Source organism: Eptatretus burgeri, chromosome 9 (assembly GCF_056783735.1).
Source record: "Eptatretus burgeri isolate ZD-2024b chromosome 9, Ebu_testis_v1, whole genome shotgun sequence".
NCBI classification, from domain to species: Eukaryota; Metazoa; Chordata; class Myxini; order Myxiniformes; family Myxinidae; genus Eptatretus; species Eptatretus burgeri.
In genome coordinates, this window is record NC_140969.1 from 50,739,530 (window position 1) to 50,756,921 (window position 17,392).

Below are 17,392 nucleotides of genomic sequence, written 5' to 3' on the forward strand. Positions count from 1 at the left end.
GTCATTTTGACGCACTTCTGATGACGTCACGTCAAATCTGACACCATGTACCCGAAAGGTATTTCGTTATGGAACAATATGGCATTAGTTGCATGTTGATAGCTGTCTTATGAAGGAAGTTATGTTCAAAAGTTTGTTTTTGACCTTTTCATGACCTTGACCTTGACCTTTGACCCGATCGCTCCCAAAATCTAATAAAATCGTCCTTGGATAATCACGAACCATCACACCAATTTTCATGCAATTCGGTTTAATACTCTTGAGTTATGCGAATAACAAACAAACACACATATTCACAAATAAATAAATACACAGCGACCAAAACATAACCTTTCGCAGAATGCGAAGGTAACAAGAGTTACAACGCTGCGCGGCAACAACTAACCGACGAACGGAACAGGAAGATTATCACTTCCTGCTCAGAAAATCAACTTCCGGCGTCACACAGAAAACGATTCAGCACAAAAAACGTCGCTCTTCCGCATAAACCCCACCCACAATTCACCCGGCAATCTCCGCCCACAATCCACCCGGCAATCTCCGCCCACAATCCACCCGGCAATCTCCGCCCACAATCCACCCGGCAATCTCCGCCCACAATCCACCCAGCAATCTCCGCCCACAATCCACCCGGCAATCTCCGCCCACAATCCACCCGACAATCTCCGCCGACAATCCACCCGGCAATCTCCGCCCACAATCCACCCGGCAATCTCCGCCCACAATCCACCCGGTAATCTCCGCCCACAATACACCTGGCAATCTCCGCCCACAATACACCCGGCAATCTCCGCCCACAATTCACCTGGCAATCTCCGCCCACAATCCACCCAGCAATCTCCGCCCACAATCCACCCGGCAATCTCCGCCCACAATACACTTGGCAATCTCCGCCCACAATACACCCGGCAATCTCCGCCGACAATACACCCGGCAATCTCCGCCGACAATCCACCCGGCAATCTCCGCCCACAATCCACCCGGCAATCTCCGCCCACAATCCACCCAGCAATCTCTGCCCACAATACACCTGGCAATCTCCGCCCACAATACACCCGGCAATCTCCGCCCACAATTCACCTGGCAATCTCCGCCCACAATCCACCCAGCAATGTCTGCCCACAATCCACCCGGCAATAAGTGTGACAAGACGCAGGACAGAATAGCCAATTATATAACAGCGCGATGTCGCCGCGCTGGAAAAATAGCGCAGATTATACCTGGGTCAGTGTCCAGCTGCCCTGACTTCACCACACTGCTTTACATCCATTGGCTCGACAGCCGGCCTGACTCCACCCTAATAAAAATATGCGCCACCATTGCATGAATCAGCACAGATCTGCAGGCCTCAGGCCTAAGGCCTGGATGGTAGTCCATGGCGAGTGCAATTGGAATGATCCCAGGTGTATAACCACAATGTATTATAGATAACCATAAGCCATACACATATTTTTGCTTCACATATGTACACCAGTTATTTTAAAAAATGAAATAGGCAAACCCTAGAAACGAACGAAACACAATGAGTTGGAGAGGTTCTTCTTCTTCATTTTGGTTCCAGTGTCAGCTCAACCCTGCATTAAAGCAACCCAATTTTTATCTTCGATTTATTATCATAGTTGTCTTTATTGATTTACTAGATGACCCATGAACCCGTTGGGTTCCCGTTGTGACAGCGGTTGATGAAAAAAAAAAAGACAAAATTTTAATATTATTGAATGGTCAAACTTTAACTTGAAAAATTGAGCATTTACCTCAGGAGTCATCGTTCGGGCATATACATCATCTATACATTACTAAAACTCTCATCTTGTATATATATATATATATATATATATATATATATATATGTATGTATGTATACATATGTATGTTCCCGAAATGCAGCCAAAACGGTACACGACAGCACAAAAATTTTGGGCCACCTTACTCACCATTCACCTGCGGTGTGCAGTATCAAGTTTCGTTCAAATCGGGCAAGAAAAAAATTATTAAAAAATCAATTCCCTCTTCAGTCAAGTTTTAGTACGACGATCCATAAAGTGCAGGGACAAACCATGGAGAATGTGTTGATATATCTCGAGAAACGGTTTACCGAACGATGACTCGTGAGATAAATGCTCAAATTTTCTTCAAGTTAAAGTTTGATCACGAAATAATTTTTATTTTTATATATTTTTTTTCATCAACCACTGTCACAGCGGGAGCCCAACGGGTTCATGGGCCATCTAGTATTTGTGTGTGTATATATATATATATATATATATATATATATATATATATATATATATATATATATATATATATATATATATATATATATATATATATATATATATCTTCCTCTTCCTCTTTCGGCTGCTCCCGTTAGAGGTCGCCACAGCGGATCATACTTATAATCCGCATAGTGATTTGGCACGTTTTACGGCGGATGCCCTTCCTGACGCAACCCTGGTCGCCTCTTACGACACAGGGATATATAGATATATATATATATATATATATATATATATATATATATATATATATATATATATATATATATATATACACATATATATATATATATACACACATACATACATATATGGTGATGGTGAATGCTTTACACTCATTGGCTGGACAGCCGGTCTGACTCCACTCTAATAAAAATATGCACCGTCATTGCATGAATCAGCACAGATCTTGGTACATGGCTTTATTATGATAGGTTACAGAACAAGTTTGCGTTTCAGGATATTTTGTCTATTTTTTTCCATAGTCATGCCCCTTTTAAAAGAAGACAAGAAGCGAATACTTCAGAAACCGAAGAAGGGATGAATGGATCATATATATATATATATATATATATATATATATATATATATATATATATATATATATATATATATATATATATATATATATACATATATATATATATATATTGTTGTGGTTGACGAAATTCGCAAACCACCATTCAGGTCCCTTAGGTGAGATATCTCTGTAAGTATATGTGTAGTTAGGCCCAAACCCGTTGTTTAGAGAGAATAAATGTCATTCACTCGGGCTGCGACCCTTCAGGATAGCCGTTTTTCTTTGACTATCTTTATTTTGGACCAGCCGCCATTACTACCACCACCAACCACGTCTCAACAGCCATCACACAACAACCACCAACCACAACGCCGCTTCACAACAACAGCCACGACCTTTACCGTCACAACTCGCCACCATCGCATCACCACCATTCTTGCGCCACTTGTGGGCACCGATACTGGACTCGTGCAGGGCGCGCACCGAGCAGCGTGTTCAGAAACATCACAGACTTTCCGAAGAAAACGGATCAAAAACGACTCACGCCCACTTCTGTTCCGTCCTATCGGTGAGCGTGGGGCGATTTGGCCCCGCCTCCAGGGCGTTGGAGTGCGGTCGCTATATGCAAATTCATGGATCAAAAGGCATTCACGCCCACTTTTCCTCGGTCCAATGGGGAGCCAGTTAGAGGTGAAGGGTCGGAGGTAAAGGGTCAAAGGTGAAGGAGCGAGGCCACGGGGGATATAAACGGCTGCGTTCGTCAGTCAAGGCAGTTGGCAGTTGGGAGTTCGCGGAGCCAGTGAAGAGTTGGGACGAGTCAAGAGAGGAAACGGAGAGGGCGATCGGACGAAGCTGTGGAGAGGCGGCGGCGGCGAAGGCGGTTGAGGGGGTGCTCGCGTCGGATTCGGGGAACTGCGGAGGGCGAGGCCGGCGGCGTGACCGAGGTCGTGGTGGAGACGCTCGTCGCGGGACCCGAGACAGGGAGACATCCTCCTTTCCCCCGAGCATCAACAACCCCCTCCTGTTTCCCCCCCGCGCTGAGATAGTGCGACAAGGGGGCCCCTTTCCCACCCCCCTACCAGACACCGTCCGCGAGGTCCCCGGAGTTGGGGCGCCACCGCCACTTTGCGTCTCATCATCAGACGGGTAGGCCCGACGCGGTCTCGGCCCCAGGCCCGCCTACCCCCCTCATCCTTGAGGGTGGTCCTTTTCTTTTGCTTTGGGTATATGTGTTGTCGGCGCCGTCTGTGAAGTAAAATTGTATTAGTGTTGCCGTGTGCTCGGTAGTCGGATAGCTCTGCATTATCTTCTTCTTTTATATTTGCTTTTTGTGTAATATTGTGTGTTTCTTCTCCTTTTACATTTGCTTTTGATGTAATTGTATATGTGTGCTTTCCGTTCATCGCGAAATAAATGTGCTTATTGTTGAACTGTTTTCCCGTTTCGCTTCGTCTTTTCCTGTATTGAATCTCCATCTTACTTCACGTAAAGGGTTGGTCGTGGGCTAAAACGCCCGATAATTAATCGAACCGTCGGGGCCGACGATAACACCGCTCGGTTATCCCGATAGTACGGAACGAGTCGCTTAAAGTGGCCCGTGTCCGAAGTCGACCTGCGGCGAGGTGCGATCGCCCGGTCTACCCTCCGTGTGGGTACTTAGGTAGGTCGAATTTGGCGAGCAACCCTATCCCACGCGGGGGGCCGATTGGCACGATCGTGGTGAGGCCGAAAGGTCCACCCGTGACTAGTTCCCGGCGTTAGTCCGAGAGGGTCACGACTGGATTGTCCGTCCGGTGGGCGACGTGCCGCGATTCGAGTTACGTGGCCGTTCGCACGCCGGCGGGCGCGAATCCGCAACAATATATATATATATATATATATATATATATATATATATATATATATATATATATATATATATATATATATATATATATATATATCTTCTTCTCTCGGCTGCTCCCTTTTAGGGGTCGCCACAGCGGATCATCCGTATGATCCGCATACTGATTTGGCACATGTTTTACACCGGATGCCCTTCCTGACGCAACCCTGGTCGCCTCTTACGACACAGGGATATGGTACACCTATTTTAACCGGGGTATACACCGGCCCAGTACACTGGTACTCATTTCGCCGACCTCGGAAGGATGACAGGCTGAGTCAACCCCCTGGTGTATTAATTCAGTGGCCCAACGGGGCTTGAACTCAGGACCTTTTGGATCCCAAGCCGCTGCCCTAACCACTGCGCCAACACCAGGCTCCTATATATATATATATATATATATATATATATATATATATATATATATATATATATATATATATATATATATATATATATATATCTTCTTCTTCTTCTTTCGGCTGCTCCCGTTAGGGGTCGCCACAGCGGATCATCCGTATGATCCGCATCGTGATCTGGCACAGGTTTTACGCCGGATGCCCTTCCTGACGCAACCCTGGTCGCCTCTTACGACACAGGGATATGGCATACCTATTTTAACCGGGGTATACACCGGCCCAGTACACTGGTACTCATTTTGCCGACCTCGGAAGGATGACAGGCTGAGTCAACCCCCTGGTGTATTAATTCAGTGGCTCAACGGGGCTTGAACTCAGGACCTTTTGGATCCCAAGCCGCTGCCCTAACCACTGCGCCAACACACCAGGCTATATATATATATATACATATATATATATATATATATATATATATATATATATATATATATATATATATATATATATATATATATATATATATATATATATATATATATATATATATATATATATATATATATATATATATATATATATACATATACATACATATACAAGATGAGAGTTTTAGTAATATATAGAGAGTCTACAAAAGATATCAATAAATGAAAATAGTCTTTCCTTTGATTTTGCCGAATAGACCCAAACGTGATCGGAAGAATTTACAAAGGCGTTTCGTGAGCGTTTTGCTAACATAAGCCGAACCCTCAAACACTGACAAATCCATCTTTGAACACACAGTTAATTATCCATAAATTATGAAAGGAGATTAACATCAGGAAATTAAGATCCGTCATAGTTGGGAGCATATAAACAGCTGATTAGCCTATGAAACCCCGCCTATATCTCTACCATCCAATTTAAATGATGCACTCGCATTGAATCAAAGCACCACTGACAATTCTTGGAGGGATTCAGAGTTTTGCTCCTCATCGTTGGTTGATCCAGGTCATCTTACACGAGATTCAGCAACCAACGGAATCATCCCTTTGAGAAATCCATTCATCCCTTTGAGAAATCCATTCATCCCTTCTTCGAGATTATCCATCCCACCCTCCACTCATCCATCCCTCGTTCCATTCATCCATCCCTCTTTCCATTCATCCATCCCTCTTTCCATTCATCCATCCCTGCTTCCACTCATCCATGCATCCTTACACTTATCTATCCCTCCTTCTCCTCATCCATCCAACCAGTGATCATGGAGAAGACAATCTGTGAATGTTAACAATCTCTGTATATCAGCTGTGGTTCCCAAATGTGTGCCACTTTGGGTAATCTGGATTGAAGTGACCAATGATGGTTATTGAAACATTTATTATGTTTTATGGTTGGGTTATATACAAAGTACAAACATAATTAGTGGCAATCTATTTATTATGTATGCATATCTGATGTTGTTTTTCCACTCCTTCCATACTCTTATATGGGCCGAATTTACAAAAGGTGTTTAATGAGTCTTGCTAACACACCCTAACCTTTAAACGCTGACAAAATCATCTTTGTATGCAGCTAATTACCCGTTTAAACAGCTATTTACAAAGGAAGATTAACATCTGTTTAGCTGTACATGTAAAACGCTAAACAGCCGTTTAGTTAGTTTAGTTATGCATGTCTAAGTTATGATTCATTCCGTTTAATCATTTATTTTGTTCAGTGCACTGTACAGGTCACCAAACCAATTAACATCAATGACTCCAATTGGCCTCACCATATGGCAAGTTTTAGTTCATGTGGTCAAATAGTGGCCCCATGTCGGCCAAGAAAACAAGGGACAATTATTCATTGAGCAACAAATGGGTTTAATCGAGGTTCACCAAGGAACAGAAATTTAGGCAAGAGTAGGCCTTTTCTGTTCATATACCCGAGTGCATTTGGACCACCAGGATTTACAATTGTCACATGAGATCATCAAATAGCTCCAATAACCCCAGGGAATTGTGATATTGCATAGAATCCTTCTGTTGCAGCTCTCCTTTCTTCTGGAGTATCTGGAAAATGTATAAAGTGTATTTTCACAGCACAAATGGCTGCAGTGACGCGATGAATCACTTTGCAACGTGTGGCTTGTGAAAAACCACACATATCTCCAACGTTCAAATAAAACGATGCACTTGCATAGAATCGCAGCACCATGGACAATTGTTGGAGGGGATTCAGGGCATTGCTCCTCATGATCGTAGGTTGATCCAAGTCATCTTACACTGGATTCAGCATCCAACGAAACGATTCCTTTGAGAGTCTGTAACTCTGGACAAATTTGATCTTGTCATACTTCTCCAGACGATTGCATCTCTCCTCGAAGATTCTCAATGCACATCGATGAACTGCCCTTTTCTGTTCTGCCTCCTCTTGAGCTAATTCAAAAACTCCAAACACATCCATATTCAACGTCCCACGCAAACTACAAATTCTAAGCCGTACAATGCTTGCTTAATGCTCTTAAATGCACTCTTAACAATTAAACGCCTTTCGTAAATTCGGCCCTTGTCGATGTGTAAAAATGTATTTGCTATTTAAATTAAATAAAATCAATTTTTATGATTAATTGACATGGTCATCACAGTATCATCCGTTGAAATGTTTTTTTGTTTTCTTGATTATCAATCTCCCAATGGGGAAATCTTGTAAAAAAAAAAAAAATCCCAAAAATGTTCAAAGCAATGTTTTAAGCACCAATCCTGAGTGAGATAATCATTGAGTATTATTTAACAGCTGAGTCCCAACACACCCCCATGCAATATTAAAAAAGGTGTTGGCAAAAATATCTGTTTGAGTTGAAAACAGGTTATTGCAGAAAAAAGGTATCATATCTACTCTAATACACATTCCCACTCTTGGCAAACCCCAACACTTTACAGCTAAACTAGTTTCCCAAATAATACCCAAACATTATCGATATCATAAAGCAGGACTGTCTGTCTGTCTGTCCCCAAACTACTTCCTCAGTTTTGAGGTGAGCCATGCCAAACTTTCTGTGGAACCTTTTGGGGTCCCAGTGAGTGTCCTAAGGTGGATGGGAGGTCTCATAAGTTTCTCAAAACTTTATATTTTCAGATTTTGGGCTCCCACTCGTATGTAGCACTGGTACCTCATGAGTGATATCTCATATGAATACAGTAATATACTTCCTTTACAGTAAGATGCAATATGGTCATGAACCCTGCAAGTCCATTTTATCCCATGGGAAATAAAAGCCAGGAATGTGACGTACCTGATTATGACATACATAACCAGGAGGTTGCCCGCGAGCCCCAGCACACAAACGATGGCATACAGGGACGCGATGGCCGCCGAGGCGTCGTGCGTATTGTTGTCAGCTCCATCATGGTTCTTGATGTTACATGCAGTCCAGTTGCTGGTGTTTTGGACCTGACGTGTTATGGTCAGGTTGGATGACAGGGAAGCACAGCCATCAAACATATCTCGGAGGATCTTATTAATGTCCCACCAGGTGCTCGTTCCGTTGGCCATCATTCAAGCACCACGTTCAATTTCTGCAATGTGACAATATCCGTGGTATGAGTTGGACTCTTACAAAACTCACCTATGAACTTTCATGGAATCTTATCAGATCTATCTCACGAGGAATTCTTTGTAAGGGGACCAAAGAACACATTTCACAGGTTACATATGCTTTCTCCTGAAATATATCAAAGCATATGGAGAACCGTGATTTCACATATACATACACACTGTACATCGCTTCCCCAATATGCAAGACCCCTGCGCTGAAGTACAAGAACCACAGACCAAGAGAGGACAAACTTTATTACTATTATTTGATCAATAAATCCTATATACACGAACAAAAACGAATTGATGGGAAAGTTTGTATTTACGGTTCAATCAACCCCAAAGTATTCAAGTAAACCAGGTACACGAACGAACCTCGTGGCAGCCTTTACCAAACACAAACTGCAATCAGCCAAGAAAAAAACCTGAAACGTTCACCTGTTCAAAGGAGATTGGTTGACAACGGTCAAGGCTCCAGCAAAAATATCAGAAATATTCAGGTACTCAAAGCAAGGATGATGAAATCAGTGAAGGCTCCAGCAAAAAGACCCAAAATCTTCAGGCGCTCAAATGTCTGCAGCAAATATTTGATACATCTTGGGTGGTGAAGCGGCGTCAGAGCCGACTGAAGAGACGACTGGAGGCTTCTGCTGGATGTCGGGAGAAGGGTGGGGGTTGCATGAGCAGGGATGCTGAGAGAGGAGGGGTGCAAGTAGCACGGCGATGCGGGAAGCTGTTGATGAAATGATGGGATCAGCCCGACTCCTCCACTGGCGTGACGGTGGCGCTCTGGGTCTGCTGCGTTCACTGGACAGAACTGGAGTCTGTGCACCGGGTGAGCGGTCGTGGGACACGTTCGATCGTGGCATTGAGTGCTCTGTCCTGGGGACAGTTTGAGGTAGTTCGCTATATGTCACTTCGTCCCTCGGATGAGTCTGGATTCACCTCCGACGAAAGGAAATTGAAAGTCTATCAAATCCAAAACATGGTTCATTTCGAGCTCGTACTGCGAATTTCACACGAACACACGTGTCCAATTCACTGAACGCCCACGTCTGGTGAGCTCCTGGCGATGCGTGGATGGGGAAGGGTCTGCAGGGGGGTACATGTGTATGTTGGAGGGGGTTATGATATGAAAGCCGGATTCTCCAGTCATTTGTCCGTGAGTGAGTCCAAATGCAGAGTAACGTACTTGTGCCAAAATGCTCTTCTCGGAAAATGTGTGGAAACATGATCCTTCCCTGCATATTAAAAACATCCTCCTCAGTCGTTTTGACCTTTATGCTGAACATCTTTTTACCTCGACAGTTACCGAAAGCCGAAGGGACGAGAGGGATATGTGTGTGTGTGTGTGTGTGTGTGTGTGTGTGTGTGTGTGTGTGTGTGTGTGTATATGTATATGTACGTGTGTGTGTGTGTATATGTATATACATATATATATATATATATATATATATATATATATATATATATATATATATATATATATATATATATATACATATATATATATATATATATATATATATATATATATATATATATATATATATACACATATGTGTGTGTGTGTGTGTGTGTGTGTGTGTGTGTGTGTGTGTGTGTGTGTGTGTGTGTGTGTGTGCGTGCATGCACACGCGCATGTGTGTGTATGTATGTGTATTTGTGTGCGTGTGTTTATATGTATACATATATATACATATATATATATATATATATATATATATATAAATATATATATATATATATATATATATATATAAATATATATATATATATATATAAATATGTGAGTGTATATATGTATATATGTGTGTGTGCATATATGTATATATGTGTGTGTGCTTGGGTCTATTCGGCAAAATCAAAGGAAAGACTATTTTCATTTATTGATATCTTTTGTAGACTCTCTATATATTACTAAAACTCTCATCTTGTATATGTATGTATATATATATATATATATATATATATATATATATATATATATATATATATATATATATATATATATATATATATATATATATATATATATATATATATATATATATGAGCCTGGTGTTGGCGCTGTGGTTCGGGCAGCAGCGTGGGATCCAAAAGGTCCTGAGTTCAAGCCCCGTTGGGCCACTGAATTAATACACCAGGGGGTTGACTCAGCCTGTCATCCTTCTGAGGTCGGCGAAATGAGTACCAGTGTACTGGGCCGGTGTATACCCCGGTTAAAATAGGTGTACCATATCGCTGTGTCGTAAGAGGCGACCAGGGTTGTGTCAGGAAGGGCATCCGGCATAAAACAAATCACGATGCGGATCATACGGATGATCCGCTGTGGCGCCCCCGAAAGGGAGCAGCCGAACGAAGAAGAAGATATATACATATACAGTAGACTAGGCGTAAGTCGTCACCATCGGGACCGAGAAAAAAGTGACGACTTAGAAATGTGACGACTTACCCGTATGCGAACATTCATGGTGACTGTGGGGTGAAGGATGAAGTCGCGTGTGGCCTGGACACATATGTGTGAGAGCCGGCTATTGTACCAAAAGGAAAACACAATCCTCGGGGCATAGGTGGGGGTGAGTTGGTGAGTTGGAAAGTGATCAAGCAAAGATGGAATTCATGAATCAGTTTATCAAAAGTAAAGATAATGAACAACTCTGTAAGACAACTCGTATACCATCGGTGATGGTATGGTGACAAATTACATGACACACAGTCATCGTGGTGATGATTACCACTCAATGCCTATGTGTAAGTGAGTGCGGTCATGTACAAAACAAGCCAAGATAAAACCATGATCGGACTTCAACACGAAGCTCGATCGATCCTTTACTTCTTCGCGAAGTAATCCGTTATGTTTGAATGCCTCAAACTCTTGGGCATCTGGTGCATGAGAAAGGATTCAAACTGGTCATTGTATTCCATGATGTTGGCAGGGCAATCCTCCACCGAAAGACAGTATCGGCCGAATATTTGGCCGAATCGGCCGAAACCGAATATTTGGCTGAGCTGACATTTGCCGAAACCAGATGATGAGCGCGTCATCGACAACTTCAAAGGACACACATTTCACGCATTTCACACTTCCCACCGGCCTCACGATCTTCTCCACTTGTCCAAATATCTTGCCCTTATTCTTCAAGATATCGTTCAATGTCTGCCGTTTGATGTCCAACTTCTCAGCTATGTCTGTTTTCTTCATCAGTGGATTTGCCTCGCAAAACTGGATAATGTCGTATTTTTCTTGGAAGGTTTTAGTTGTAATCTTACGCTTAGTCGCCATTGTCCTGCCTGCAGTGCGATCAACGTGTGTACGCAGTTATAAATAGCCTATCATTATCAGTTATAAACAGTTCCATGTGATGAGTTAGGAGTGGTAATTTACTTGAGTTTCCATTACGTGGGAATGGACATCTGATGACTTAGACGAAGTGACGACTTGGAGAAGACGACTTACAGAGGGATGACCCTTTATTCAAAGGGATTTAACATGAGATAAATTCGGGACTTTTTGACGCTGCCGACTTAGGCGGTGACGAGTTACACGCTGCCGACTTACACCTAGTCTACTGTATATATATATATATATATATGTGTGTGTGTGTGTGTGTGTGTGTGTATATATATATATATATATATATATATATATATATATATATGTGTGTGTGTGTGTGTGTGTGTGTGTATGTATATATATATATATATATATATATATGTGTGTGTGTGTGTGTGTATATGTATATATGTGTGTGTGTGTGTGTGTGTGTGTGTGTGTGTGTGTGTGTGTGTGTGTGTGTGTGTGTGTGTGTGTGTGTGTGTGTGTGTGTACATATATAACATATACAGTATAATATAAAATTTGTGTGCTGTATATAATTTGTATATAATATACAGTATAATGTCACGTATAATATGTGTTTGTATATAATATGCAGTATAATATGTTGATATGTCTGTGTCAGGGTGTATCAGTCAGTAATTCTGTACCTCAGACCAACTTTAGCGTCATCCTAAAGTTGGGCCAGAAAGAGTCCTTGGGTACAGTTCAATGCAACCCGAATGCAACCATAACATGACATCAAAATTAACCATAAGTTGATTTTGTATTTTCAATATGTACCAAGTCCGAGATGGGAGTTTTATAATATACCAGCAAATACAACCCGTCGCTTTGCTGGTGGAAATATTAAGTGGGAGAAGAAAGAGGGAGGGGAGGGATAGAGGAGGGAGAGGAGGGATAGAGGAGGGAGGGGAGGGATAGAGGAGGGAGGGGAGGGATAGAGGAGGGAGGAAAGGGAGGGAAAGAGGAGGGAGGAAAGGGAGGAAGAGAGTCGGGAGAGAGGACAGGAGGGAGAGAGGGAGAGAGGGAGAGAGTCGGGATAGAGAGAAGGAGGGAGAGAGGGAGAGAGAGGAGGGGAGGAGAGAGAGGGGAGGAGGGAGAGAGGGAGAGGAGGGGAGGAGGGAGAGGGGAGTAGGGAGAGGGGAGGAGGGAGAGAGGGAGAGGAGAGGAGGAGGGAGAGGAGAGGGGAGAATTTGGGAGGAGGTCAGCATGAGGAGAGGGGTTCTCAACTTGCATTTGGTTGTGGTACTTGTGGAGAAGGGGGTGGGGAGGGGGGTAATGCAAGATTGAACGAAATGGGGTACATTAAATCAGCACGTTAATATATCAAGCAGAGACCGACCTCCTCAAATCCCACTTGCTGAGCCATGTCCACAATCTTTTGCCTTGCCTCGCTGACTTCAGCCTCCATGAAACCTCTAACTCAATCACTGCTTCAGGTTAGAATTGATGGAGATGAAAGTGTGGCTGGGCATGTGTTACCAATAAGTTCCAGTTTCGAGGTTAAACGCTTGGCTTGGTGTGTAACCTCTATCTGCAATCACTGATTTGAAGACAGCTGGAAATTGTTCGACAGCAGCATGATCTGCAGCAGCAGCTTCCTGAGTCAACTTGAGATTGTGGAATGCATGCCGACTCTTGAAGCACTCGAACTACCCATGACTGGCAGCAAAAGGCACTGGATCACTGGTATCTTTGGTTAGATCACCATACAAACTCTTCGCCTTCTCGTGAATGACCATTCCAGATAAGTGCATCTTCTGTTGGTTCTGATGCTCTGTCCGCATGATCAGCATCTTCACTATTTTTTCAATAGCATCAGGCTGAGATCTTGCAATTCTGGTAACACTGAGATTCCTTGTTGTCTGAGCTCTGTTATGGATTTTATCACGATTGTTATGAATAGTTCTCACTGTATGAATCACGAAGTCCGATCTCTCTTTAAATATCAATGGTGCGCTCACCTTTATCAAACCGATCTAAAACTTTTCATTTCACCTCCAAATAAATCAGACCTTCTTGACTTCTTCTTTACTTGATAATTATCTCCAATGCCACTAGTTTCGGCCGCTGTGAGTGAATGACTCGCTCAGAATGATGGAGCACGACCAACTCGCACAGGATGACTTAGCACAGTTGCTGTTGTTGTTGTTGAATTAAATCCTCGCTGTTACGAAAACCCGTTATCAGAACACATGTTATACAAGGGTCACCTGTACTTGGACAAAATATTACGTCAATATACAACATCTCAACAAATCAAATTTGCCACTCGTATTCTCAGCGTTATGGAATACTCGCAAAAGTATCTATCCCCAGTGATGATCCCTGCGGCTATGATCATAGTTCATCCTGGTCCTGGATTTGCTGCCATCACGAAAAGCGGCCACCTTTCACACCTTGGAATCACCCTTGAAGTAGGTCATGTGAAAAATCACCCTTGAAGTAGGTCATGTGAAAAATCACCCTTGAAGTAGATCATGTAAAAAATCACCCTTGAAGTAGGTCATGTGAAAAATCACCCTTGAAGTAGGTCATGTGAAAAATCACCCTTGAAGTAGGTCATGTGAAAAATCACCCTTGAAGTAGATCATATGAAAAATCACCCTTGAATCACACTTGAAGTAAGTCATGTGAAAAACTCTAACAAAAACCCAGTCACTGAACATGCGAGCTGTGAATTATGGGATGAACAAAAGCCTGAGGACCTTCTGACAGCTCTGTTTCACCTGTGTCCCTCGATACAGTGTGTTTCCACTAAAATTCCAGGCTGTTTTGGTGCAGTTTGTCCTACGAAATCTCTTCCAGAGGGACCAATTCACCAACACTTCCATTCCTATTGATGACTTCAATCTCGTCAATGGTCAACGCGGCATCTAGCTTCGGAACCATAAATACAGCGAACACTCCAAAGTACGCTGTGATGTATGATGTATCCCTGCCTTAGCCCGCAATAACAGTTGGCGATCTTGTTTACATGATCGCACATGACCATGATAAGAGTTGTGCAAGACCCCGATACCTCGTCACATTGATCGATCACCCATGGTGTCAGATGAAGAAGTTCTCGTTACAATTGCAAAACAGTCCGTGTTATGTTCGATCAAATGAATGTTACAATGTACCTGCATATAGTGATTTCAAAACCCTAATTGCCCAATATTGCCTAAAAACCCTAATACAATGGCAAGCACTATTGTATGGCTTGTGTTATGGTTGTTTTTTTTAAAGTACATTTCCAGTCAGTTTGTGTAAAGGCCCATTTGTAATGGCAGGCATAAAATGTGGGAGGGAAGGAGTCTGGACTGCTTTTTGTATTGATATGTACATCCAGGGGGAGCTTTCGGGCATCCAGGTGTGGAACCTCCATCTTGACAGAGTGCTGTTTGTTATGTGCATTAAACGTGATTGGATTTGAGCCTGAATGTGTGGAATCTTCCAACAAGTACTGACGTATAGTTGCGGGCCAGGGGCGAAGACCACAAGGGGTCAACTAACTCGGGTTCCCACCAGACTTTGCGGAATCACAGGTCGTCACATACGATTAACTTTGTGATACCGCGCGTCGCTAATTGACAGTGAACGCCAATACCTCGACCACGTGACTTAGGGTCCTCCATCTAATACTGTTTACCTAAAGGTCACGTGCTCGAAGTAACGGGGAACACGCCCTCAGTACGCACTTGCTCATACCAGGTCACCTTACCAGATCAGATGCAGTCGAGGGGAACTACCAAGCACGTGCCGGCTAGGAAACAGATCGTTGGGGGAATAACGTCCCAGCTAAACGAGGGTACGGGTCATGCTGGACCAATGGAAGAAAACACGAAAACGAGCTGGGAACATTTCTATATAACACATTTATTTACAATCAAGCGAGGAAAAGTATGCGGCACATTGAACGGGGTTATATTTTATGCACAGCAGGGGATAGCAAGGAATTTGTAGGGTGCGGAAAAAGACAAGCAATCTTCGAAAAGCAGATACAGAGCAGAGTTATGCCATTATATCTTCTACAATCTTAGCTTATGCTCGGACAGACGCCATTACACACACACACACACACACACACACACACACACACACACACACACACACACACACACACACACACACACACACACACACACACTCACACACACACGGAAGATTAGATAGCCCAGAGAGAAAGAAAGCAGGTGAGGGTAAACGACCTTTCAATACATGGTGCGGTCGGCAGACCAACGCAACCCAGAACGCTTATGGAAAGGTAGGTGTGAGGAATACTGGTGGTGTCTAAGATGTGGGAGTGGGAGGTGTGGTGTCGTGCAATGTGGGAGGGGGGAGGGGTGTGGTGTTGCGCCAGAGGAAAATGGGACTGCGAGTAATTAACATTCTTCTTTGGAGGTCCACAGAAGACGGGAAAGAGGTGGATAGAGAGAGAGAGGAGAATTGATGCGTTAGTAGAAAGATCCCTGACCAAGCTGTGGAATGGTCTGTATGTGTAGTGTGTTCCTCCGTGGGACACTCCGCCTGAGTGTTCCCACCTCGTGATATGGCGTGTTATCTCCTGCTTAATTATTTGCCGGGGCTTGTGGCAATGTGTGCGCCGCACTGGTCCATCTGGCTGCGTGGGGGTGGCGGGACATCGACAGCATGGCAGGGAGTCTCGAAGGACGGCAGTTGCCCCGGATCTTGTGTGTAATTTACTGCATTATGTAAGTTACAAAAGTGGTTTGAAGTTGACATGGATTATTTATTCTATAAAATCAAAAAGTACAAGGGAATTAATTAAACCAGCAATTCATCAAGGTATTTAACTGCTACATGTGGACTAAGCCATATGAATTTGGAAGTGCTTTTACATCCTGTGTGTGGAAATCATTGGGATAGGTAAACAGCCATTTCAGGACAAATATTTTGATGAATTCATCAAACATAAAGCTACGCAGATGTTTCTTGAGTGATCCAAAGATAGGGAAATTAAAAGATGACAAGACAGAGTGGAATAATTGGGGATGATTTATAGCATTTTCCATGTGAGGTTGGATGGTTGGTTGTGCAACACACTTCACACAGAGTGTCGGTTCTGCTGAATGCAATTCATTGACTTGGGTTGCAATCCTGGACATAGGATACTTGGCTGAGGCAGCAGGATTTTGGAATTTGTTCAGGGTGCCGGCAATACCTCACCTACACTTCACGAAGGACACCGTTTAACATCCTTCCAATAGACAGTGCACATTGATGTATCACCCTGCATGCGAAACACCAGGATGACAGTTTATAGCTGGATCGACATTCAAACCCAAGCCAGATAGCTCAGAGGTGAGCGTGCATACCTGTAGGCTGTCCTACCAGCAAGCATTCCTTTACAGTAAAGTCACACCCTGAGTTCATCAGACTCATCATATTCTGCCTATTGTCTCAACTCAATGAGTACCGTCATTTTACTGTTGTGGGTTGATTGTT

The 17,392-nt window shown here is 43.1% G+C and overlaps 1 protein-coding gene across 2 annotated transcripts in view; it reads right to left on the bottom strand.

Annotated features, from left to right (window-relative positions):
* The window catches only part of LOC147020117 (delta-type opioid receptor-like), a 216,249-nt gene that overhangs the window by 96,052 nt on the left and 102,805 nt on the right, over positions 1–17,392 (bottom strand). Inside the window, exons 1-2 of one of the 2 annotated variants that reach the window (XM_085895143.1) lie at positions 9,037–9,646; positions 8,297–8,579 (exon numbers count right to left, since the gene is read on the bottom strand). In XM_085895143.1, the coding sequence (XP_085751269.1) occupies positions 8,297–8,559 (263 nt within the window). In that variant the 5' untranslated portion in view covers positions 8,560–8,579; positions 9,037–9,646. Of the gene's footprint in view, positions 1–8,296; positions 8,580–9,036; positions 9,647–17,392 lie in introns of those variants that run through there. The other variant, XM_085895142.1, reaches the window with a different exon arrangement.